The sequence below is a fragment of the Ochlerotatus camptorhynchus genome, unplaced genomic scaffold (assembly GCF_037179485.1).
Source record: "Ochlerotatus camptorhynchus isolate MF236.1 unplaced genomic scaffold, CSIRO-AGI_Acam_v1.1 ptg000488l, whole genome shotgun sequence".
In the NCBI taxonomy this organism is placed as follows: Eukaryota; Metazoa; Arthropoda; class Insecta; order Diptera; family Culicidae; genus Ochlerotatus; species Ochlerotatus camptorhynchus.
This window is the reverse complement of record NW_027040973.1, coordinates 79,713-107,487: the sequence shown is the minus strand read 5'-3', so window position 1 is coordinate 107,487 and position 27,775 is coordinate 79,713. Positions and strand designations below refer to the sequence as shown.

Sequence of the window (27,775 nt, the reverse complement as noted above, 5' to 3'; positions counted from 1 at the left end):
TTTAAACCTGGCTTTGCGTGTGCTTAAAAAAATCATCACGTATGAATTCTGCAAGGTTCATTCTATAAAATCCATGCATAACTTTCAAAGGACGGTATCAAAATTCAACTTAGCAGAAAAAGAAACCCAAATTGCAAACCTGGTCAAACCTTCACGTATTCAACAAGATCCATTCTATAAAATACAACCCTATTTTTTTTAAAGCCTAAATTCAGTTCTGCAGAACTGAATCAAATTTCTATGAAAATACGTACTTTTGTGAATATTAACCCGGTTCGTACTTCACGTATGGATTCAGCAAGGTCCATTCAATAAAATATTATTTTTCAAAGATATGAGCTGAAATGCAATTTGGTAGAACCGAAAAACAAAAAAAAAAATAAAATCCGTATGGATTCAGCAATTCTATAAAATCCACGCCTATTTTTCAAAAGCAGGAGCCAAAATTTCCGCTACCGCCAGGCGTCCCTACTGTCCGGTTTCTACACGAGATCCACTTCTCTTCTTTGATTGGTACTCAGTACGGAAAATAAGATCGACGGAAAACAAACCAAGGAAAAAAAACATAAAACAGTCTGGCCCAATGTTATTGTTTTTCTAGAACAGAACAACAACACGCTTATATATCGTGGTTGCTGTCAAGCAACGAAACATCAAAATGTATTTATTGCTGATTTTCTGCAGACCGCAATAAAGCTGGTTGAAATTCAATATTTTCTTTATAGAGGTTATGAGAACCTTTTGCTTTACTTGTATTCTCAAACATGCTTTAAAAACCTTGTTAAGAATGTGTGGTAGATAGAGTTGATGTGGAATAATAATGATAAATGAATGATAACCTAGTTGAAGGCACAACAATTTGAGAATTTAAACATGCAATAAAACATTCAATATGGGTAGAATCTAGTTAGCGTGAAACATGGCAGAGGTGATAGGTTATAGTAGAGAAGAGAGCATGAGAACATAATCTCATTATTTCGTAAGGGGAAATCCAGACACAGCTAGCAGCGCTGGGTAAAGAAGGGGAAATTATGAAGGGTATAAATACGGGCTACGTTGAAGTATGACATTATCTGCTTGACCCTTAAGCAGTTTAGTTTGGTTTTAGCTCGCTCTCTCGAGTTATCCGGAAAGTTTTTTGCGACAGTGTTCGCGTTCTCTTTTTCGCGGTGTTTGTGTATGTGTGTGTGTGTGTCCTGAAATGGGGAAGCATCGCTCGCGAAGCCCGGTAAAGAACAACGATCCCGGTGAAGGAAGCTCGGGTGTATCAACATCGAACAGGTTTGCTATTCTTCCCATCGATGGTAATATCTAGTCAGCTGTGGCAGAAAAGCGCAGCAAAATTGGCAATTTCGGAAATGCTGCCGACATCAGCACGGCAAAAGTGAAGCTACCTCCGTTGGTAGTGAAAAATGTTAAGGCCGAATTCAAGTTGGACAGAGTCGGCACCAAGTTGGTGCTCCGTACGAAAGCGGAGTATGACTTGGTCGGTGCCAAGGTGGAATTCCTCACCCACGACATTCCCGGTGAGAAATCGTTCAAGGTCGTCATCAGGGGCCTACCAAACTTCGACCCAAAATTTATCGAAGCTGAAATCAGAGACCAGTACAAGCTAGCCCCAAGTGTCGTCTATCGGATGACAAAGCGGGACCATAATGTGAAGGCGTACCCAGACTGCCTTTTGCTGGTACACTTCCAGAAGGGAATGGTGACACTCAACGCGCTGGAAGCCATCCGCTCAATCAATTCCATCATCGCCAGCTGGGAACCATACCGTGGCGGCCATCGCGATGTGACTCAGTGCCAACGGTGTCTAAACTTCGGACACGGCACCTGCAACTGCAACATTAAGCCACGCTGCGGCAATTGAGCTCAAGACCATGCCACCCCGAATGTGCTGCGGATGAAGCTGTGGCGACCAAATGCGCCAACTGTGGTAGTGCTCACCAAGGATCCGACAAGCAGAGCTCCAAACGCGAGGATTTCAAGCGCATTCGAAAATAGGCGTCCACCAACAATCAACCAGGACGGAGGAAGGATAAGGCCTCAGCTTTCAGGGTGGAGGAGTGCGCAAGAGACATTTGGATCTTCTGCTGGACAAAGCTGTCCATCCCACCTGGATTCTGGAGACAACCAGCAATGCGAAACAACAACCCCGATCTGTTCTCAGCAGATGAAATGATGGAAAATTTTGTCAACATGACCAGTGCTCTTCGCAATGTGGGATATACCTTGATGTGTATTACATTGTTCCCCCTAGATTCCACCCCTTGCTAAACGAATAGTTGAGGGAACACACTCACACAACCACATACCCTCCACCGAACCAACGGCACGAGAGACTGTAGCATCGTGTCTCTTCCTCTTTGTTCCCCATGCCACCGTGAGAGTAAGTCGTGCGTGAGTCTGTCTCCTGAGCTGGGTGATTCCTTCCGGCTGCAATATAGAATTACACATAGGCGATTCTGAAATCATTATTCTTAATTGGCCTTAAAGATCGATAGAACCTACATTTTTAACCACACGGGAATCGCCCATCATAGGAAAATAGACAGAAAAGTCCAAAGTTGTGAGTGCTGAGGAAAAAAAAAATGTGTCGGATAGTGCAACTGGAAGTTTTTGTTTTCATATTCTCATCTCTGCAATCCAGTGAGGTAAGCCATTTTTTCCCCTTTTTTCATCGCCGCTTGCTCCATGCGAAAAGTTATTCAATGGAGGTATTCGGGACGAGTACCTTCTTCACCAATAGGCCATCCATCATCCGCGTAGCAGGACGCACGCTGCGGAACGGAACGAACGCAAAGAAAAAATGTTTTTAAGAAAAACCAGCATTTGGTCGTAGCGTGTTTGTTAAAGTTGACCAAGAGGTTTGACCGATTTTGAAGATTCTTACGCATTGATATTTATCATAAATCGGTGTTTCGGGATGAACACGATATTGGAAATTAAGCGAGGCACGCGTAAATTCTTTTGAATAACGATAAAGGGCCATTTAAAAAGCAACGAGGCATCAGGTTTTTCGTGTCGAGGCAACAATTACTCTCTTACTATCTAAAAGTTCTTCAGGACGAATGCATGTTTGAGAAGAAGAGGAGGATCCGGAACGGATCCAGATCTTACGATGTGACCAATGATTGATCATTCATGGTGCAGTGGGATGCACACCACAATACAAGTATGAACGCATGCAATGAATCTGTTTAAATAAAGTTACCATGCAATTAAACTGATTTCCATTTACTATTGATTTGCTCCTTAAAGTGAAAGTGGATCGGATTAAAATGACTTACTTCATTGATTTTTTTTACAAAATAAAGCAGCGCTCAATCGAAAAAAAACTCTTCCGTGCAAAATTAAAGAACTAAAATTGCTGTCTCCAGCAGTTTTTACAAGATTGTTTTATTGTTTAAATTTTCTGAAAACCATTTTCTTAGTTCAATTTTAGGACCAAAATCAAAGTGGTCGCTAACTTTGCTCATCAATTACTCAATTATTTCGTATAAAAGATCATATTTCACTCCCGTATATCGTTTAAAAATATTGTTAAGAACATTTCCTCCGAAGACAACATACCTGTAAAATGCATTATTTCAATGAAAACCATATTTTGTAACGCAGTGCTAATGCTTGGAGCATTAGATTTCGTTTTCCTAAGCTACCAACTGGCTTTTGCGTGTATCTGTGCGTAAACATGCGCCAGGTTGAAGAAAAATATGATTTGGAACGCTCGCACAAAATAGAGTAAGCGAAAAAAGCCACACGACGGGGCGATCCATGAATGAATTAGCAAGAAAAACCATCAGCACCGTCAGCAGGAACAAGCTCGCGCGTGGCGTTTTTCATTCGCAATAATTGATGCATATTGTGAGATATATTTTGGTATTTCAATTCGAAATATTTTGCGAAAATGATCGATAATTGAAAACGGATGCTATTCGGCAATGTCAATGTCGCAAGAACTCCATTATGAAAGTGCTTGAAAATAAATAATAAAAATATTTTTAAATTGAGAGTATTTCTAAGTCATGTTGGAAACGCGTGTATTTGTGAAATAATAAAAACAATTCAAGTGTGTGTATGAGTAAGTTAATTTAAGGATACTCTGTGAAAGTTTCAGCCTATTTGATGGAGGTTTTCTGATATATCTGGATATTTTTAAGGATAAATGGAACTATTTTAGAAACCACCCACCTTTGCCATTGCTAAATGAAATATTTTTCAAATCAAAAGGTTCCTCAATTTTGACATGTTGTTTCACAAGTATTTGAGGATATTGTGCGAAAATTTCAGCCTATTTGATTGACTATTTCAGTTATATCTTGATATTTTTAAAGATAATTAGATAAATTGAACTATATATTCAAATATTGTAGAAATCATCCACCTTTGCCATTGATCAATAAAATATTTTTTAAACCAATTTGATCTTCAAATTTAACAAGTTGTTTCATAAGTATTTGAGTATATTTTGTAAAAATTTCAGCCTTTTTGATGAAGGTATTCTGATATATCCGGATATTTTTAAAGATAATTCGATAAATTATACTATTTATGAAATCACCCACCTTTGCCATTGCTAAATAAAATATTGTTTAAATCAAATTGATCCTGAGTGGCACCGGTTGTGTAGTGGTAAGCGTGATCATCTTTCACCCCAGCAGGCCTGGGTACAATCCCAGTTGACGCCACCGGGATGTTCTGATATGTCTTGGTATTTTTAAAGATAATTACATAATTCCATGAACTTCGGCAGAACTTCCCTGAACTTCAGCAGAACTTTCCTGAACTTCAGCAGAACTTCTCTGAACTTAGGCAGGACTTCGCTGAACTTAGGCAGGACTTCGCTGAACTTCAGCAGAAGTTCCCTGAGGTTCGACAGGCCTTCCCTGAACTTCGGCATGAGTTCCCTGAACTTCATCAAGACTTCCCTGATTTCCATGAATTGAAATGAAAGGACTTCCCTGAACTTCAGCAGCCCTTCCCTGAACTTCTCTGATCTCCAGCAGGACTTCCCTGAACTTCGGCAAGACTTCCCTAAATTGGTAAGGTCACTAAACTGGTAAGGTAAGGCAAAATAGTATCGAATAGAATATTGATCTAGACCATTTTTTTTCTTCTGCTTCGTAAAATCAAATATTTCCACAATTTTGTTTTGTTTTGTTGCGCTTGACAAAAATAGAACTAGGGTTTTTGAGGGCGGGTTGCCCTTTACCTCTCTTTTCTGAACGATTTTAAACAAAAAATGGAATCATTCTGTCAAAGATGACTTCTAATTTTTTTAACCTTTCCATGTACCGTTGAATTTGATAAAGAGTCACAAATTGTTGAGATATTGTTAGTCTAATATTGCTTCTTGATTCTAAATTCGTTCTTAATTCCGTCCTAACGCATTGAAACGCCATTAGATTTTCTTCGTCCTACGGATAAACGTAGACAAGGGGATTCGCTAGGAGTGCTTCTTTTGTTTTGAGAACAATGAGCGTAAATATTCATACAATGCGCTCTAACATGATTTATGTTGTAGTTAATGAACTAACGCATCGGAAAAAAAAACCCATTATTTATTTGTACATAGTGAAATAATTGATATTATTGATCTTCTCTGGTCGATAGAACGGAAACGGGCGTTTACGACGAAGTAGTGCTCTACCTTTTAAAGACAAAAAGCTTATCATTATAGTGCATAAAAATCAGTGACTAGCATGAAAGAATTTAAAAATCCTGTTTGTCCATTTTCTTTTCATAGGAAGAATGGAAGCAGAACCCGGAAAATATGTGCGTATCACTCCAACGAATGAGGAGGACGACATCGACGAGATCGAAGGAACTCAAAGTGACACAAATACTAGCCAGGAGCACATCAAAGAAATAGAAGATCTTGAATCTCCTGCCAAAACATATTATGCCTGTACAGATAGAGCTACAGTCCTCGAGAAAGCGGTCGTAGATCTAGCCCAATTGCTAATGGAAAAGCCTTGGGAGCAATCAAAAGCCACACAAGTATCCAAGGATGTGACAAATGCTTCGTGGGGTGGACTTAATGGTCAAACAATGTCAACGGAAACACAGTCTGCGATCCGGTTTATTCCCTCCTTTCCTAAGGACATCCCCACGAGTGGAATGCGGGAAGCGTTTGATCATTTCTACGTCCGAGCCTTGACGCACCAAACTGGATTCACGCACGCTCTCTCGTCAGGTGTTCGGCGACGATTAAGAAGATTTCCGTTGCGGTACGAATGCTGCTAATAGCTGGAAAGCTAAAGCTGGAGGTGTTTTAGTGGTTGTAAATTCAAGGTTTAAAGTGAGGTTACTTGGATATGCTTAGAGCAGGTGTCGACGTCGATCAAACTGGGCGATCGTACCTTGTTTCCGGTGTAATTTCCTCCCGACCGTATACGTGAGCGTGACCTCATCGAAACTCATTGCCAATCGGTTTTCTCTGTTTTTGTTTTGAACACGTGGGATGTCGATGTGTGCAAATTCATGGCAGTGTAAGCAGGACTGCTGCTGCCCTTGTATCCCACCGCAGTTTCTTCGCCCTGTATTGTCACGAGTGAAGAAATGTTCTTCGTTACTACCATTCGAGCAACACAAACACGGGTATTAACACCACCAAAATCACTGTATCGTTCACCCACATTAGATCACGAACACTAATAACTAAAAACTACTAACGTAGTCGGTGAGGAAAACTGAGATCTGGTCGTTGGTGATGCTTTCGGGTAGTTCAAGCCGTCGTAATCCGTAGCTCGTAGGACTTGCCATCAAACACGAACTCGTGCTTGCCCAAGTAACAATTTTGGTTTTATGAAGGTTCTGTAGACCATGATTTAGACTTGTAGAATGCTATAAAACCTCTATAAAACTGGAAATGTTACTTGGGTGCTATCGCGTTGCCCCGCGATCTTCTCGGCAAGTTCAAGGTTGTTGACCTTCACGAAGGTACATCCAAGCCGTCTGCTTGGTTGGAGTAGAAGCACGTTTTCGCGCGTAAGACCGAGTTCTTTCCCGATGAACTTATGGATCTCGTCATGAGAGAGGATCTTCGGAAACTGCGAATAGTCAACGCGAAACGTATTTTCGCGGCGCGGCATCGCGGAATATGACGTCGTGGCGAACGCGAACGCGATATTTGAAGCGACGGTAGAAAATAACCGATAAAGAAACATACAATAGTCCGTGAACGACTTCCGAAACTTGCTTGTCCAAACACATTTACTGATCGGCTCGGAATTTGAGCGCTAACTTCTAAATTCAAAACTAACATTCATTTTCTATTATAATACAATCATCAACAGAGCAAATAACATGCGTTATAGTCACAGTTTTCAGGACCCGTATGCAATACAAACATTATGCATTGCTTATGCAAGGTCTGCGTAGTTTGGTTATCTTTTTCAGTCACGCACGAAGAACGAAAAGAATCATTACAAAAGCAATTTTTATTGTTTGCTCTTCGTAAAATAGGTCGGACAAGATATTCTTTTCCATCATATGAAGCCCGCTGCATGCTCTTCAGGATCCAAACATTAAAAATACGCCCCAAATTTTGTAATGGTTTAATTTGTAAATGATATCGTTTTGCATCGCATTGATTCAAAAAAACTTTTATCAAAATTTAATATTAACATACCCTCCCGGCAACTACGGAATCGAATTAGTTTTATTACAAGCCAACATCGTACAAACTATGCCAAATTTGCAATTTTGAGTGATACGAATTGCAAAACTATTGACTTTACAATGACAAAAGCCAAAATGAAGCAATACTTCAATTCTATTCGTTAATTATGAACACGCAAAAGTAGTACAATGTAAACATAATACTGTTGTTTGTTTTTTGGATATAACGTTGTTTAGAAGTAAGGCATTAAATGTAATCATCATTGTTTCAAAACGGTCTACTCTTGATTGAAGACAAATAAATAAATAAATAAATAAAGCCTTTCGGTACACATCGGAAAAGCAAACAACATCGGATTTGATAGTTGTGGAAGTGCTCAAGTTAAGAGCAGTCATAAAGTTCAAGTTGGGCTGAATGAGCCAAAGATGAAATACAAGAATTCAATTAATATGATACAGCTAAACGATTGTTTTTTACAATTATTATTAAAGGCTACGTAGACTCTATGAGGAGGGGGATTGGTTTCCGAAAATACAACTAAGTTTTGTGAATGAGGGATCTTTGAACGTTGTTTTTCTAAAACGTAAACCTTTACTTGTTAGTAGTTACCTTAATTTGTAGACTCCATCTTTCTCGCGAGATATTATTACTTTATCAATTCCATTCTTGAACTCTCTTCCGTCTCTTTCCCATAACAAAGTAGGAGTGGGAGTTCCTCGAACGTGGACTTCTAGTATAAGATCGTTCACTCGAATGTCATAGTAGTCTATGCAATGAAAATACAATAAAATATTAGAGGGCGGTAAAAATTAATAAATCATTGATGATTAATGGTTAATCATTAGCATTTAGCATAACTCTTAAGACATTTATCATCAATGATTAAGATTAATGATTAAATTAATTGTTAACCAATTGAAGACAAGATCGACGGAAAACAAATCAAGGAAAAAATAAGCAAAGTATAACATTGGCATCCATAGACACATTCTCGAGCTGTATACATATATGTATAGCACTTTAATAAACTTAATGATCAAAGCCATGCTTAATGCGTATGTAGATACAGTACAGGCAGAATGAAAAAAAATCAATTGCACAGACGACCACTTAACACTAGACAACACACAAAACACAACACCCAGTCTAGACAAAAATCGAACCATCACTTCGTGGCACTCACAATACGCCTTAACGACGGATGACGCCGCTAACCGCATGATCATCACGAAGCTCACATGCAAATAAAATACATGCAGGATGATTCCATCACAGGCTAATTAAATGTATGCGCGTTTTATCATTATTTACTACCAATCTTCCGACAAAAGCATTAAAACTCACCTGTTATTCTTGTAAATGTAGGTTTAGTTTGTACTTCTTTGGTGCTTGAAAATACAGTAACTTTACAAGAACACTCTATTTCACTGTCTGCGTTCTTAGCTTGCGCCGTGTATTCTCCTGCGTCTGATAAAGTCACATGGTTGATTTTGATGCAACCAAACTCGGCTTTAGTTGCATTTACTAAATCCTTACTCCATACTAATGGTTTTCCATTTTTCATCCACTTGTATTGAGGTTGCGGCCCAGCAACAATGCATACAAGTTTAAGGGTTCCGCCTTCTTGTGCAGGAAGGTTTTTAAGTTTAGTTTCCCATGTAAGCTTCTTTTTAGAATCCCTTATGATGAATGGTTCTGATGGACCATCATCAAACCTTCGCCTGGGCATTATTTTAGGTTTGTAGACCGGTTTTGATTTTGGAGGTTCAGGTTCCTTTACAACTTCTTTATCAGTAGATTGGGCATCTATGGTATCACCCTTTTCTTGTTCTATATCCTTTGCAGTAGAATCTTGATTCTCTTCGTTTGTCACACTGTAGACACTGTCGTCTTCATTGACCGGTGGTGATGTTTCCTGTGATATATTTAGGGGTAAACTAAATGCTAGTTCCTCTTCGTGTTGCCTTTTAAATCGTTCGGCGTGTTCAACACGATGTGCATGAACGAATTGCTCATTTGAGTTGAAGTTTACTTCGTGTTTAACTTTACTTTGGCCATCACTATTATTAGCGCGACATTCATATAAACCACAATCCTCCAAATGAGGTTTATGTATGCGCAACTGGTACTTCCCGTTTGGTTCACGGTTCAGCATCAATTTGTCATCATAAGTAATTTTTTCCTCATTCTTGTACCATTGAATTTCTGGATTAGGTACACCGTGAACTTGTGTTTCCAGAACAAGATCATTAGCTCTTGAGTCGTAGAATTCTGTAAATAATAATAAGATTTATTTCACAAGGCATTCGTAACATATATACTTATTGTTTTGCAGTATGCGCTCAACTCCGATTTTACGCGTTTTTTTGTTGACGTAGACTACGTCTTACGGGAAGGTACTGGGGGTAAATCGTAAACCTAAAATCGCGACCGTCATGAAAAGGTGTAAGGTTTTGAACGCTTATAACTTTGTCATTTATAGATGAAATTAAAATCCAAATACGCCAATCGATAGGAAATAACTCTCGTAAGCTTTTTCAATTTTTCATAAAAAAAAACTGTTAACTGTTAAAAATGTACAAATAAAAAGTGAAAATTTTATCACTGTTTTCATGAAATAAACGTTCTTCCCAAACCCAGTCGTGATAATCTGAAAAGTTATAAAGCAGCGCTGCTAAAGTGCTTCAACTCATTTCGCTTCGAATGGCAGGTAAGTAGCAGCAGTAGCAGTAGCAGTAGGAAGGCGGTTCCTGTCAAGCGCGCAGCGTTCGAGTTTTTCACCTCGAACTTTGCGCGTCGTTGCCGTCGAGATCACTGGCTGACTGGTAGCGGCGTCGCCTCGATGACGCAAGCGCTCCTTGCCTGAATGATAACTACAAATCTCAATTACTTTTTCGAAAGGACATATCAGCTTTTGTAAACAACGCATTTTATCGTCGGTTTGGCATAACTGATAGCTTGCCCACATTCTAACACCACTATAACAGGTAGGGGAAAATTTCTTCCATCTGATGGTAGTGTTAGCATGCGTGGGTGAGCTACCAGTTACGCCAAATCGACGATTAAATGCGTTATTTACAAAAGCGTACCTTCGAAAAAATAATCGAGCCCATGTGTACCAATTGCCGAGTTAAATTTAACTCGTGGTTAAACGTGACATTTCGAAAGTTATTTTCAATGTTCGAAAATGCCGAAAATTGATCAGTTTTCAAACAAAACTCAGCCACGGTTACCAAAATTTAACTTCTAGTCGGTCCGAAATAACCACGCTCGTATAGTAGGGTTATTCGATAACTCATCTGTAACTTTTAACCACGAGTTAAATTTAACTCGCCCATTACGACACCGCCTTGGAAGTAAAATTAGGGCCATGCATAAATTACTTATATTTCTTTGACCAATTAAACCACCTAATACATGGCCGGTCCCAACTTCTGAAACCCCTCTCCTCCCTCAACTACTACGTTATTTATCAAAGTTCCCTAATCATTGGGTAACAGTGGAAATCAGCAGCACACACCACACAAAACGGGTTGGAAATTTAGGCGAAATTTCGGTATTGATCGTCAATATCTCGCGATCGGAACATTTTAGCTTGAAATCCCTCAATTCAATTCTCGGTACATCTTTAATCTAGTGATTAAACAAAAATACTAAATATGGTTTTAAAAAAAAAAATCTGTGGTGAAAAAAAAAAGAGGATTTCCCTACACACATTACAGACTCCTGTACCAAGCACTGAAATTATCAGACGATACCTCTATTTATGCTTTTAGATTAGCTATGAAAGTCCATCCTGTAGTAGATAGAGTTAGTGTTGAATAAATAATGAGTAGTGATAGTCCGTATGTAAACGGAATCTCATTGGTTAGATAATTTTGATAGGTTAGCAGGTATAAATATGAAGTATCGTAAAACGGGGTATCTTTGATAATGCGGGTAACTTTGATAGTATATTATAAAGATTAAATTAACTCGCTGCGCTTTTTCTAAATTAGAAATATTGGCTCCGAATTGCAGCTTAGTGTATTTCCGTTGATATCGTATATAGTTTTTATATTGTATGAGTTAAATATTTTACAAAAATATAAAAAAAAACCATTTGCGTATTTTTCGCCTGTTTGAAAAAGCACTCAAACCATCATTTATGAAATGTATTTCCGATATGGCCATCACAAATTCAATGATGTATTCTTATTGACTATGTTGTTTTCTGATTATATACTCATTCAAAGTTTCATATTTACAGAACTGAAAAGTTTGAGTTTCACGATTTTTTTTTCTATATTCATCGAGCATTATCAAAGTAACCCCAAATCAAAATACTGATGTTCGGTAACACAACCTTAAAAATATGGCAAATGCTTTAATTTCCGTTAAACAAATAATTATCGAATTTACTCCTCGATCCTCAGTACTTGTTTTAAAAATATAAAATTTAAAAAATATTCATTGCAACAAAAAATTATTAGAATAAACTTTAAAAAATTATCAATGTTACCCCGTTTTACGGTAGGGTTTTTGATCTAATTTCCGTCCTACTAAGCGCATCCCGCACTTTACCTCTCTTTTTTGAAAGGGTTTGAACAAAACATTGAATGTTTTCATCAAAGATAACTTCTAAATTTATACACCTTTCCATACGTACCGTTGGATTGGATAAAGAGTCATTCAATGTTGAGATATTATATATTAAAAATCTAACACTGCTTCTTGATTCTAAATTCGTCCTACGAGTTTCAATTCCGTCCTAACGCATTGAAACGCCATTAGATTTTCTTCTTCTTACAGATAAACGTAGAAAAAGTGGATTCGCTAGTGGAGCGCTTCTTTTGTTTTGAGAACAATGAGTGTAAATATTCATACAATGCGCTGTAATAGGCTTTATTTTGTGGCCTATGAACTAACGGATCGGAACAAACGTATTATTGTTTTGCGCATGGTGAAATCATTGATATCATTGATGATTTCTGCTCGATAGAACGGAAATGGACGTAGCGCTCTTCCCTACCTAAGCTCGTTGAAGTCATTCTTGTAACGTATTGTAGAGGTGACGGACCACCAGCAGCAGCAGAAACAGCAGCAACAGAAACAGCAGCAGCAGAAACAGCAGCAGCAGCAAATACAGCAGCAGCAATAGAAGCAGCCGCACCCGTGGGAGCTGCATCGCTAATTCGTGTAACCGTGGCCGAGGCTGGAAACCTCGGTCCGTTCACGACACATCCAACTTGGAAAATTATGCCATAGAACAGTTCGACAGTGAGCATTCATAAGGGCGTAAACGCGACGATCGATTCTCTTCGTCGATTTTCTCTTTTGTTAATAACTCGCTCGAATTAACGTTTCTCGGTGCGTTTGCTGTCGCTTTTGATAGCCAATACAACCTGTTACAACTCTGCATTGAACAAATTCTTGAAAATTGTTTCGCTTATCTGTAGCAATGCAAAGAGGAAATCGATGAAGAGAATCGATCATCGCTTATACGCCCTTATGCATGCTCACGGTCGAGTTTATAAAATCCCAGATTTTTTGCTGATGGGGGCGAGGCATAGCAAGCCGTTTGATTGCATAATTTTCCATGTAGGAGGGACTTACAATGCTTATCTCTTAGCAGTACCGTCGAGTTTTTTCAGTGATAGGTACTGAAATTCGGCAGTGAGCGTTCAATATGGCCTACTTGTAATGGTCGATCCTCTTCATCGATTTTCTCTTTACATTGCTACAGCTAAGCGAAACAATTCAAGCTGAATATTGCATTAGATCCTAAGTAACATTGACAAGATTCTCTTCGTCGACTTTCTCCTTGAATCCACTTGGCCCAGGTATTTTCAGCACACATATCGATAAAAGAAGTTTTTATCTAGCATCTAATACGACAAATACAAGCTACGGTTATGTGCTCAAGTTATTAACGGAAGAGAAAGTCGACGAAGAGAATCGATCAATGTTAGGACCTAATGCAATGTTCAGCTTGAATATTATCTGAATTTTTTTCATTGTAGTGCACCCTCCCCTTGGCTAGTTTTTGCACCTTGCTGTTGGTGGGCGGGCTTAATTTCATGCTTTATAGTGGAGTGTTGGAGACGGTAGGTGGTCGGCGCTGCTGGCTCATGACGCGATAGAATGGCGTCATGGGCAGGCAATGGGATTACTAAGCTTCCCCTCTCTGATAAACCACTGCATGAGAGAACCAAAGATCTAGTCTAGCAGTGATAGTATCACACTTGTTACTCCTTTAATTGAGAGCCGCGTCGTAATACGCTTACGTATAGGCACTGACGTTGGGTGTGATACTGGCGGGTTTTGCCGCAAATCACTCTTATTTTATTTATTTTTACGCAGATAGATTTGTTTGGGTTTACAAGGGAATTATACTATTGAAATATTTCAGAAAGTGCCTGACGGTGCTCTTTCTATTTGCGTGACAAACTTTCATTGTTGTTTTCATTGAAGTATTACTCAGGAAACAATGTTAAACATCATTTATTGTAACTAATCTTATATGTGCTCCATTTTGATTTGGGATAAATGTTTGAACTATGGCTCGGGATTTCCACTGTGGCGTGCTACTATTGTGACATACCCATACGTATTTTTGTGGTGCGACATAGTGGAAGCGTGTGAGCATAGTTGGAACATATACCCTATATAATTTAAAAATCAGCTAGGAGACTAACTTCAAAATGAAGCATTTTAGTCACATGTTACCTGGGTCGAACTAAGATATAATAAATAGGTATAGGCATAAATCAAAAGTATTTTTTTTTTCTTAATTACTTTATTTGTACAGGCTCAATCGAATAAACTTTACAGAGCCAAGTTATCATTTTCTTTATACATTATGAATGTCTTAAATCTAAAATTAAAGGATTGGAACCGATTACTCGCGGTCTTCTCGAGGTTATTGGATGACAATTGTTTGGATCGGGAGAGGGAAAAGGAGATTTGGAATATGATTCTAAAATTTCACTATTTCTAAAACATATACTTAATCTTATCGACGTTATATCAACTCTGTAATTATACAATTATTACAGAAACAAATTTACAAAAAAAAAATACACACACACATACAAAACACAAACTAAACACAAGGTTAATCAAACTTACAATCTATGGTTAATATTCTTCAAGAAAACATATATGAGTTGCATAAACTCCAGATCGCGTCTAGCCAAAATATCCCGAACTGGAACATTAGGTTGTCTACCTCGAGCCCGAAGGGAATCGTACAACTCGGATCTGACTCCACGGTGCTCAGCACATGACCAAATAATGTGATCTGCGTCCTGGTACCCTTGTCCACATTCACAGAGATTACTGTCCCCCAGCTCAACACGGAACAAGTGAGCGTTTAACGAGTAGTGATTGGACATGAGGCGAGACATCATACGAATGAAGTCTCGACCCACATCCAACCCCTTGAACCAAGGACACTTCGACACCTTAGGGATGATTGAATATAACCATCGTCCCAAACTCCCTTCACTCCATTTATTTTGCCAGCTGGCGAGTGACTGTTGACGATAAATGAAGAAAAATTCGTCGTAGGCGATTTGTCGATTGTAAATATCGCCTTCCATAGCACCCACCTTTGCAAGCGAGTCCGCCTTCTCATTGCCCGGAATCGAGCAATGAGATGGGACCCATGCAAAGGTGATGACAAAAGATCTTAAAGATAAAGCACTTAGAAGCTCTCGTATTTTCATGAGAAAATACGAGGAGTGCTTTACCGGCCTCATGGAGCGAATAGCCTCGACAGAACTGAGACTATCCGTAAAAATAAAATAATGATCTGGTGCAAGTGAGGCGATCGTTTCTAGCGTATAATGTATTGCCGCCAGTTCAGCAACATATACGGAACAAGGAGCATGAAGCATTCGAGAGGCGCTATGAAATTCGTTATAAATACCAAAACCAGCGGACGCCTCTATTAGTGATCCATCTGTGAAGAACGATCTTGCGGAATCAACTTGGCCAAACTTTGCAGCGAAAATTGACGGAGCAATCATGGAACGATGATGCTCTGGGATTCCGCGAATCTCTTGCGTCATCGATAAATCAAAATGAACAGAATTGTCGAAGTCGGAGAAGCAAACACGATAGGGATTATGCTGCGAAGGGCTGACATCCTGTGTTATGTACACGTAGTACAATGACATAAAACGAGTTTGAGGGTTTAGCTCAAGAAGCTTCTCAAAGTTTGCAATCACCAGTGGGTTCATAATTTCACAACGGGTGAGGAGCCTGAGGGATAATTCCGAAAACCGATCAGAGAGTGGCAACATGCCCGCTAACACTTCGAGACTCATCGTATGAGTCGAGTGCATGCATCCTAATGCAATACGAAGACAGCGATACTGGATCCGTTCCAGTTTGATGATGTGCGTTTTAGCCGCCGACTGGAAGCAAAAACTACCGTACTCTAAAACCGATAAAATCGTTGTACGGTACAACGTTAGAAGATCTTGCGGATGAGCTCCCCACCACGTTCCGGTAATTGTTCGGAGAAAATTGATCCTTTGTTGGCATTTCCGCTTCAGATACTCAATGTGGGATCTCCAGGTGCATTTTGAATCGAACCAGACCCCAAGATATTTGAAAGACATGGAATGAGTGATCGGCTTACCCAAAAGTTGAAGCTTCGGTTGTGCTGGGCTATGCTTCCTAGAAAAAACGACCAACTCAGTTTTCTCCGTGGAGAATTCGATACCTAGCTGGATAGCCCAAGTAGACAAATTGTCTAAGGTATCCTGTAAGGGTCCTTGCAGGTCGGCCTCTCTGGGTCCTGTCATAGACACTACTCCGTCATCTGCAAGTTGTCTCAACGTGCAGTTGTCCCTTAGACAATTGTCAATTTCTCTGACGTAGAAATTATACAGAAGGGGGCTTAAACATGAGCCCTGGGGGAGACCCATGTAGCTAAATCGTGAAGCTGTAGAGTTTCCATGAGAAAAGCTCATATGTTTCTCTGACAGCAAATTGTACAAAAAGTTATTAATTAATGGAGAAAGGCCACAAGCGTGGAGTTTGTCTGAAAGGACTTCAACGGATACTGAATCAAAAGCCCCCTTAATATCCAAGAAGACAGAAGCCATTTGCTCTTTTTTAGCAAAAGCCAACTGAATTTCTGTGGAAAGCAACGCGAGACAGTCGTTCGTTCCCTTGCCCCTACGGAAACCAAATTGAGTATCTGAGAGTAGGTGGTTCAACTCAACCCATTTGTCCAGGCGAAAAAGGATCATTTTCTCCAACAATTTTCGAATACACGATAACATCGCAATGGGACGATACGAGTTGTGATCTGACGCGGGTTTTCCAGGCTTTTTAATGGCTATAACTCTCACCCGCCTCCAATCATCCGGAACAATATTTAGCTCCAGAAACTGACCAAACAAGTTCAACATGCGCCTCTTAGCGACGTCTGGGAGGTTCTTCAACAAGTTGAACTTGATTCTATCAGCCCCCGGAGCCGAATTGCCAAACGAAAGGAGCGCGAGTGAGAGCTCCAGCATTGAAAAAGGCTGGCTGATCTCGTCTACCGAATTCGTCGTTTCGCGAGGAATCATCTGTGCCGGCACAGAATCAGGACATACTTTTCGCGCGAACTTGAGAATCCAACTATCCGAGTACTCCTCGCTCTCGTTGTTTGAAGACCGGTTACGCATCCTTCGCGCCGTGTTCCAAAGCGCATTCATCGACGTTTCGCGCGATAAACCGTCCACGAATTGCCGCCAGTATCCGCGTTTCTTGGCTTTGATGAGGCTCTTGAGTTCGCGTTCAAGAGCCGAGTACGCTTCGAAATGTACGGGTGTTCCACGTTTCCGGAAAAGCTTAAACGCGTCGGACTTTTTACGATAAACCTCAGTGCATTGCTGGTCCCACCAAGGGGAAGGAGGTTTCCTACGGAAAGACGTTCCTGGAACCGGCCGAGTTTGAGATCAGATTGGAGAGGAAGTTATATTCCTTCAACGGTGGAAGCCCTTCTACCGACGTTAGGGCATCTTCTATCACATTTTTGAACTTTGTCCAATCGATATCACGGGTAAGATCGTACGCGACGTTAACGGGTTCCGACGGATTGAACCCACTGGCAACTGAAACTTTGATCGGCAAGTGATCACTACCGTGGGGATCTTGGATCACATTCCAACGATAATGAGTTAGAGCAAAGTGTGAGGTCTAATCTGCTTCCATTCGAGGATGGGCCAGCCAAACGTGTTACTTCTCCATTGTTAAGAATAGTCATATTAAAGCTGTCGCAGAGGTCATATATCAAAGTAGAACGGTTGTCATCATACAGTTCCCCCCAGCCTGTACCGTGGGAATTAAAATCTCCCATAATCAACCGTGGAGCAGGAAGTACCGAACAGATATCTGAAAGTTGTTTTCGATTAACAACGGCTCTAGGAGGAATATAAACAGAAGCAATACAAAGGCTCTTACCTTTAATAATAGCCTGACATGCGACAACTTCAATACCTGGAAATTGTGGAAGATTCACTCTATAGAAAGAATGGCACTTTTTGATCCCCAAAAGTACCCCTCCTCCACGCGAATCCTCACGATCCAGTCGAATAATGTTAAAATCATAAAAAGGAAGATCGATATCTGAAGAGAGCCAAGTTTCACAAAGAGTAAATTCATCACAATCATTATTGTGAACTAAAAACTTAAAAGAGTCTAATTTAGGAATAAGACTTCGACAATTCCACTGTAGAATAGTGATCAAATCCCCGACCTCGTTTGGAAAATTATCCATCGAAGGAAATGATTGCTGCAATGAGGGGCCACTTCAATGTCAATTGCTTCAAGAGGGTCTTCACAGAAGGAAGCATTGCCAGAACAATGCTTTTGAGAGGATCAGAAATATTGAGGTACTTGAAAATATCGTCCACAATGTTATCAAATGAGAACAACCCGGATGAAGAAGGGGCTTCTGTTCTTAAAAATGGGCCATCAGGGGTTTTTGATGTCCCCGGGAGAGATGGAAAATTCTGGTTATAGTCAGTTCTGCGGAAACCAGGAGGAGTTGAAACTTCCTTTTTTCCATCACTCCTTGATTTGGGCAAGCTGATTTGGGGTTCCTTATCTGCAACTTTCCGCGAACGGATGCGTTTTCGTTTCCGTGCAGAACCTTCCGGAAAACTGAAAGAAACTCCCTCCTCAGCCAAGTCAGAGTCAGACTCGTCATCAGACAAAACAGCAAAGGGATTTTTGTCGTTGGTTGATGGTGTGGCTGTTTTTAGCATGGCTGCAAAAGACTGCCTGGAACGCTCCTTAAGAGAGCGTTCTAGTTTCTCCCCGCGTTGTTTGTACGCCGGGCACGACGAGAGACCATGAGGAGTTCCCTTACAGTACACGCATTTTGATGCAGTGACTGTGCAGGCGCCATCCTCGTGCTTCTCCCCGCATTTGGAACAGCGTGCCTTGCTGCCACAGTGAGAGGCCGTGTGTCCCAACTGTTTGCAGTTTTGGCAGTTCATGACCCGAGGAACAAACAAACGCACAGGTAGCCGAAGTTTTCCCAACTCGATGTAGTGAGGAAGGGCTGAACCAGAAAAGGTCACCCGAAACGAGTCTGTGGGGGTAAAGCTCTTTTTACCCTCGCTGAAAGATACTGAGTTCAGCTTCTGGACTTCCAGTATCTCAACCGTGGGAAGCAAGGGGTTCTTGAAACGGCCAACCGCTTGCTTCGCCAAGATCTCGGGGGTCAGACTCGCTTCGGTGACCACACCTTCGATCTCCACATTACGAGCTGGGATGTACACTCTATACTCGAGTGTAAAGAGCTGGAAGGCAGCAATCTCGTTAGCTTGTTTCAGGTTAGAGACGACAACGCGAAGTTTATTGTACCTCACCTTCGAGATTTCGGTCACGGCCGAGAACCGCTTCGTCAGATAATTAGTAATTTGCATTACATTCAAAGGTTTCTTTTTGGGCTGAAAGTAAACAACCCATGGGCCAGTCGAGTCTTCTGGGTAGGCTCGCGATCGGGGGCTTATCTGTCCCTGTCCATTACCAGACTGAGATGACGAAGCAGGGATGGCATCATCTGATTTCTTGGATGACAGACGTTTTCGACCCTTCTTGCTATCGCGTGGCAAAGTGGTGTCATCTTCCGACAAAACGTCCATTTCGTCTTCCGACAAAATGTCCATTTTGCCGTACTAGTGGGAGCGAAAAACGCTCTACCACTGCAACGATAATCAAAATTACTCGGACACAATACACGAAGAAAAAAAAATACTAACACAGAAACACAAACTTAAAATTTAACAGATGGGAGAAAGAAAGAAACAAGAAACAAAAACTTATCTGATAATCCTATACTACTATCACCGAGCGTTTACACAGCAGCAGCGGAGCGATGCGCAGCTTGGATGATCTTCGATCCGCGTATGCGGGCGGTCTTCGTTGGTGTGTGCTTGTATGAAGCTCGGCACTCAGCTGAACACACGATGATGGATGAGCGGCTTGAATGTGGAGGCAGATGCTGACACTCGTTGACGATGATCCGTGTGCACAGGTATGCGTGACCACGCACCGATGGTGCGCAAAATGATTGGCGAATTGCCAATCGCAAAACCAATTATCGATGATGCCGAAAACACACTTTCTTCTCAGAAAAAAACTCACTTTTTGATAAATTTATCGGGAATTATGCCAGGAATCACTAAGCGAGAAAAACTGATTATTTACGTCAGATAATAGCGAGAAAACTTCCAAATTAACGGAGCGCGAAACAAGCCGACCGTACTTCTTGCTAGGACGCAGTGGTGTGTCAATGAAGCATTTTAGTCACATGTTACCTGGGTCGAACTAAGATATAATAAATAGGTATAGGCATAAATCAAAAGTATTTGAAACACGTTTAATTTTAGATTACAAGCACAAGTGCAGGTACTTAATAAAACATGGGTTAGATTGATTAGGTGCATTAGAGCCTTTAATAATTTATTAAATTACACTAATGAGATATCATAATTATCAAATGAACTTAAATAAGAAACTTCAGAAAGTCTAATGGCATTAAGTAGATGAACAAAAGAATTAGGATGCGGGGGGTCCGCTTAGGGAGGCAACCAACCTTTAAAGTTGGAGAATAAATCTTCTTATTTAGTCTTGAACTTTAAAAAGAAAACGCAGGCAGACCAATAGCATTAAGCAGATTAACAAGGGGAGGAATAGTTTAGGAAATAAGTAAAAGTAGAGGTATGTGACAATTAATAACTTTTAAACTTTTGGAGGATTTGTGTTCCCCTGAGTTTGCTGTACTCGATTACTATATTATTCTCTCAATACGCGAAATCTCTTATTTATGCGGTTAAAGCATTTGAGTTAACTTATTTCTTAGTGTTCAAGTACTAACATTTTTAAACAGCAGTCAATGTTAATCTATGAACTAAACCATACGTAAAATCGATCTTTCCTTATGTGGTATTGATGCATGTTTAACTTTTCGCGGCTGTCGGAATCAACGTGCCTACGTCTACGGAGCTTACTCAGAAGTGATTCGCAATTCGGTAGAGCTCACCAAAAGTTTTTTGAGCTTCTGTAGTATAGAATTTGTTCGGTACGGTCGCGAAATCTTGAAATGATTGATACGTGCGGTAAAATAACTAAATTGAAACAAAGCTCAACAGTAAAATAAGTAGAATATTTAGGGAGGAAACCCATCACTCCACTGCGTCCTAGCAAGAAGTACGGTCGACTTAGTGCGCGCTCCGCTGTTTTGGAAGTTTTCTCGCTATTCACTTGATTTAAATTATCAGTTTTTTCTCGCTTAGAGTTCCCAGCTAAATAATTAACTAAAAGTGAGTTTTTTCCGAGAAGAAAGTGTGTTTTCGGCATCATCGGAAGGAAAATTGTTTTTGCGATTGCCAATTTGCCAACCATTTTGCGCACCATCGGTGCGTGGTAACGCATACCTGCACACGGATCATCGTCATCGAGTGTCAGCATCTGCCTCCGCATTTACACCGCTCATCTATCATCGTGTGTTCAGCTGTGTGCCGACCCTCACATAAGCACACACCAACGAAGACCGCTCGCACACGCTGATCGAAGATCATCCACGCTGCGCGTCGTTCCGCTGCTGCTGTTTAAACGCTCGGTGGTAGTAGTATAGGATAATTAGATAAGTTTTTGTTCTTGTTTCTTTCTTTCACCCATCAGTTAAATTTTAAGTTTGTGTTCTGTGTTTGTACTTTTTTTTTCATGTGTTGTGTCCGAGTGATTATCGTTTCAGTGGTAGAGCGTTTTGCGCTCCCACTAGTACGGCAAAATGGACATTTTGTCGGAAGACGAAATGGACGTTTTGTCGGAAGATGACACTTCTTTGCCAAGCGATGGCAAGAAGGGTCGAAAACGTACGTCTTCTCAGAAGACAGATGATGCCTTCCCTGGTTCGTCGTCTCAGTCTGGCAAAGGTCAGGCTCAGAAAAACCCCCGATCGCGAGCCTATCCAGATGACTCGACTGGCCCATGGGTTGTCTACTTTCAGCCCAAAAACAAACCTTTGAACGTTGTGCAAATCTCAAATGATTTGACGAAGCGATTCTCGGCCGTGACCGAAATCACGAAGGTTAGGCACAATAAACTTCGTGTGTCCGTCTCTAACCTGAAACAGGCTAATGAGATTGCTGTCTTTTTTTTTGATGATGGTCCCACCTCTTACCCCTACAAAGGTTTGAGCTGGACGATTTATCTTTAAGATAATTAAATATGACATTTTAACCAGGTTGGCAAACAAAATCGAACTGGTTTCAGTTACAGATATAAATTCCCTCTAGAGTTTACAGTTGCTTCACAGCGATATAAATGTTGAAAAGCTCAGGCGTCCACCTCTTAGTTCGCCTTTTTGTCCACCTAAAATATTCATAAGTATTACAAGCAATCAAGAGTTAATGAACAATCAACAAAGCATCCTATTACACTAGTAACCCCGCAATCTGATGCTATCATAATTTTCAGCAATGTCAGGAATGCTCACGAACCCCCAACATTTGCCAGAAAACTTACTACTAACTCAAGGTATCTTCCAAATAAGCTTCAAAATTGCATTTTTTTTTTATCAAATGTTAAATTCAGTCCTCTATATCCGTAATACGCGCGCGAGGCTCAAACCTTTGTAGACTACTATTTTTTTTTTACTACTACTATTAAATCATATATCAAAAATCCATCATCACCATCGTGGCGAACAAAATAGTTTTTGCAGTGCTACAATAATTATTAAAAAGTTGTTATAACAGCTATCCATACAAAGTAATCCGTTAAAAATAACTTCGTCAAGATACATAATTTGTCAATTCATAAAAAAAAAAAATCACTGGATAACCGTTCAAAAGACAGTTTTAACGTGTGAAATGCAATGTCTCTTAAATTCTGCTAATGTTGTTGAACGTTTAATGTGTCTAGGCATCGAATTGAAAACATTTATTCCTTTAAAAAATAATGAATTCTGTGAAGCACAAGTCAAGAAATGTGGTGTTCTTATTTCATCCGCGTTTCTAGTATTATATCTATGAAAGTCACTTCCTCTTTCAATTCGATCACACAAATATCGAGGCAGCAAACCGTTAACTACTTTAAAAATGAACACCATAGTCAAATATACAATTCTTTGCTTCACCGACAACCATTGTAAGGCGTCTAGCATCAAAGTTGAGGAAGTGAATCTATTACATCTCAAAATCAAACGCATTATTTTATTCTGCAAGCGCTGTAATCTCGATATTTGTGTTGCATTAGACAGAAATAAAATGGATGGGCAAAAGTCTAGATGAGGAGAGATGATTGATTTGTATAGCTGTATTTTACTGGCAATAGTTAAATCGTTTTTCAATCGACATAGAATTCCATACTTCTTGGCAATTTTCTTGATGACATTGTCAATGTGAGAGTTGAACTTAAGTTTGTCATCAATAATCACGCCAAGATATTTAATCTCCTGAACGCGATCAATAGTCTCATCATCAATTACAACAGAGACGTTCTCATTTAATCGATTCCGCGAAATTACCATAAATTTAGTTTTACTTGTATTCAATTTTAACTGCTTACACTTCAACCATCTACTTAGATACTGCAAATCTTCATTCAAGTGTGAGACGGCAACTTCTAAATCTTTAGCTGCAATGAATAACACAGTATCATCTGCAAAAAGGTTAATGTCGCAAAACCGTAAAACACGTCGCAAGTCATTAATATACATAATAAATAAAAGGGGCCCTAATACACTTCCCTGGGGCACTCCAAGGTTGTTCCCCACGGGACTGGAAACAGAATCATTAAAAACAGTCCGTTGAGTTCTGTCAGACAAATAGCTTTCAAACCATTTATATGCAGTACTCGTAATTCCAAAGCGCTTGATTGTACTTAACAGTAAGGGCCTAGAAATTGTTTCAAAAGCGCGTTTCAGATCCAAAAAAACAGCAACAATCGTATCTTTACGCTCCAAGTTGTCTTTCCACTTTGCTAACACCAAATTCAATGCAGTTTCACAAGAATGACCTTCCCGATATCCCGATTGTTCTGGTATCAACAAAGAGTTGCTATTCAAATACTCCAACAGCTGGCCTTTAACAACAAGTTCTAAGATTTTCTCTAATGTGTGCAACATGTTGATGGGACGAAACTCTTCGGCTTTAATCGTTCCAGCAACTTTTTGAATAGGAATCACTAAGGATTCCTTCCAAATTTGTGGCACATGTCCATTCTGCAATGATTCATTAATAAGGTCCAGAAAGATGTGGCCAATGACATGAAAGCAATCTTGAATAACTCTAGCATTAACATTATCTACTCCAGCTGATTTTCCTAATGAAAAACAAATAACTCTAAGTTCATCTAATGTAATTGGGTGAAAAACTTCAAATCTGCAACTACTATTAACTGGCTGTTTTATTTCGTCAGGTTCATCGACCAATTCAATAGATTGATTAATCAATGAAACACTGTCTACGAAATAATCATTAAACTTAGATGCAATTACTTGTTCTGACTGTTCTAATGTGCCATTAAAAGTTATGGACCGCGGTTTGCAATTACTAGGTTTTAATAAAGATTTCAACATTTTCCATAACTCTTTGCTGTTGTTTTGATGCTGATCAATCTTCCTTTGAACATATTCACAATGAGTTTTCTTTATCGATTGTGAATACTTATTACGCGCGATTGTGTACCTAGTCCAATGATTGTCATTATTAGATCTACAAAACTTTTTGTACCATTTGTCCCTTTTCCGTTTAAGACGCAAAAGATCCAAATTGTACCAGCTGTTCGAGTTTTTCAAAGAAACAAACTTTTGCTCAACTAGTTGATTGGTACACGTTTTCAAAGCGTTATTAAGAACAGCTGTAGATTCATCTAAGTTACCGGCCGCGAATGGAAAATCCAGGCTTCTCTCAACAAGATTTGAAACAGCTTGCTTCGAATATTTCCTCCAGCACTTCAATTTTACAAAATTATCGTTATCGTTAACATGGTCTAAGACATTAATCACTAAAGTCTCATGATCGGTTATTTTCAAATCAGTATCCGTAACTGAACAAATGGAATCAAAATTGGAATAAACGTGGTCAATTAAAGTTCTACTGTGCCTGGAAATACGCGTATATTCATTTACCGTTTGCTTTAAATTAAAAAAACTCAGCTAAACGCTTCAAATGATTCGAATTATGGTTATCACGCCAATTAATATTAAAATCACCAGCCAATATATTTAATTTACTAGAATCAAGGAATGTCTCGAGCCAGTTCTCTAAAACTTCAACAAAACGCTGGTCACTAGAACTGGGAGAATGATACAAAACACCATAATTACCCATCTTCATGCCACGTACAACTGTAATGCCCAAGAACCAGTTGCCATCAATAACTTCGTTGGTACGAAGGTTGAATTGAACTGATTCTTTGACATAAATAGCAACACCGCCAGTGTGTCTAGAATGTGATAAACAAGCAGCAACAATATATCCCGGAATACTATACTGATCAAAAGCTTCAGTTTCTACAATATGAGTTTCAGATTATAAAACTAAAAGAGGACGTTTTTCCTCAACAATCTGACGTAATGCTACGTAGTTTGTTGACAACCCCGCAATATTCAAATATAAAAAATCGAATTGATTCACATTCCTGGAACTTGGCTGCTATTTATTGAAACGCAAGCTGCTTTTCTTCTGATCAAAAAGTCTTTTATAGAGCAAACATTCCGGGCTAAATGCGGCATGGTTGACGTCCAAGTTCATTTTTCGTTCTTTATTCATTTTCAAACAATTAATACATTTCAATACAGTTGACGTACACTCCGACGTTTTGTGTTGTTGGCTGCACCTAGAGCATCTATCACAATTTTTGCAATCCATGCTCTTGTGCCCAAATTCTCCACATTTGAAGCATCTCAACACATTAATCGCGGGAACTATCGAGCACCGATCAAACCCTACATTTACTTTTTTCGCACATAACAAACATTTATAAGTATCGACATCGACTTCAATTACAACACTAAACTTGTTATAAGTGAAGCGTGGATTTTCAAACATGTTCACTACTTTTACATCATTAATTGCGATGTCTTCATTTTGACTTTTTAAGTAGTCAATAAAGACATCGGAGGAAAACTGATCGCTCATGCCCACTATTTTCAATCTTGGCACCGAAGTGGGAACAACAGCACTATATTTTTCACCCAGATTGCTTTCAATACCATTTTTCACATCACTTACGTTTGCTCCTGTTGCACACTCAACAATAATGGAGCCATCTTTACCATTCCTAAAATTACTGATTTTGTGTGTTTTTGGATCCAACTGAGTTTTCAAAAACTTACGAGTATCTTCGCAAGGTTGTTTGGACTCTTTCGGTTTAATCACAATGACCGGACGAGTCTTACGATTTTCTGGTTTGTTACTTTTACTATTACTGTTACTATTAGTTTTACTTTGACTAATACGACTATGTCTTTTTACAACATCCGCAAAACTCGCATTTTCTTGAAAAACAACATCATCATCATGATCACTATTACTAATTACTAATTTACGTTTTTTGCGTCTGGTATTTTTGTCCGATTCCGACTGAATCGTCCTAGATGAACTGCACGGATCATTCTTTACAGCTAATTGGTTTTCCGCATCAATTTTAAAAAATGAACTTTTCATATTATCCAATTTCTCACAAATCAAATTTTCAAGACCATTTACATTTATTCTAATATCTTCCATCCCGCTTTTAACCGCGATGTCCACCTGAGCAGCAATGTGATCTCGCATGCCAGTGATCGAGTCCGAGAGTTGAAAAACCTTCTTCATCTCTTCCTCTATCCTTTTGACGCGCGAGATCAGATCATTCTGCTCGTCACAACTCTGATCTGATAGACAACTATCACACTTGAACAGAATATTTGCATTATCTGCTATAAGCCTGGCCGCAGTCTTAGTGAGTGCCGCACAAGCGAAATGGAACGTTCCATTGCACGGACCTACACACGTAACTGGGAGCCCACTCATAGCAATAGACTGCTCGCATACATTACACACATCCATTCTACCAAATTAAACGCTAACACTGTTAGCAGCAGACATATACAGGGGAGGAGAACACAAAATAAAATTTTACCGCCACAGCTCACTATACAAATCAATAGAGCGCCGGGGGGAAAATACAAAATTAAACAAAAACTAGTTGCTAGGCAACCTTTCCTCTACTTATCCTGTTAGAAAAACACCACGGGCACGCGTTGGAATAATCCTTTCGCGGCACACGCCACTATTTCACACGAAATTATTAATTTATTTTCACAGCACAACTCAACAAAAACACTACTTTGTACGCCATACTATATCTATCCCAGCTCTTTACGCTCGAGTATAGAGTTTACATCCCAGCTCGTGATGTGGAGATCGAAGGTGTGGTCACCGAAGCGAGTCTGACCCCCGAGATCTTGGAGAAGCAGGCGGTTGGCCGTTTCAAGAACCGTTTGCTTCCCCCGGTGAAGATACTGGATGTCCAAAAACTGGGCTCAGTATCTGTCAGCGAGGGTAAAAAAAGTTTTACCTCCACAGACTCGTTCCGTGTGACCTTTTCTGATTCAGCCCTTCCTCACTACATCGAGCTGGGAAAACTTCGACTACCTGTGCG

The 27,775-nt window shown here is 39.8% G+C and overlaps 1 protein-coding gene across 2 annotated transcripts in view; it reads right to left on the bottom strand.

The window, feature by feature from the left end:
• LOC135712506 (muscle M-line assembly protein unc-89-like) overlaps positions 1 to 27,775 on the bottom strand; it is a 140,760-nt gene that overhangs the window by 67,904 nt on the left and 45,081 nt on the right. For both annotated transcript variants that reach the window (XM_065235452.1, XM_065235453.1), the window contains 2 exons: positions 8,969 to 9,895; positions 8,234 to 8,390 (listed from right to left, as the gene is read on the bottom strand). In XM_065235452.1, the coding sequence (XP_065091524.1) occupies positions 8,234 to 8,390; positions 8,969 to 9,895 (1,084 nt within the window). The remainder of the gene's footprint in view (positions 1 to 8,233; positions 8,391 to 8,968; positions 9,896 to 27,775) is intronic.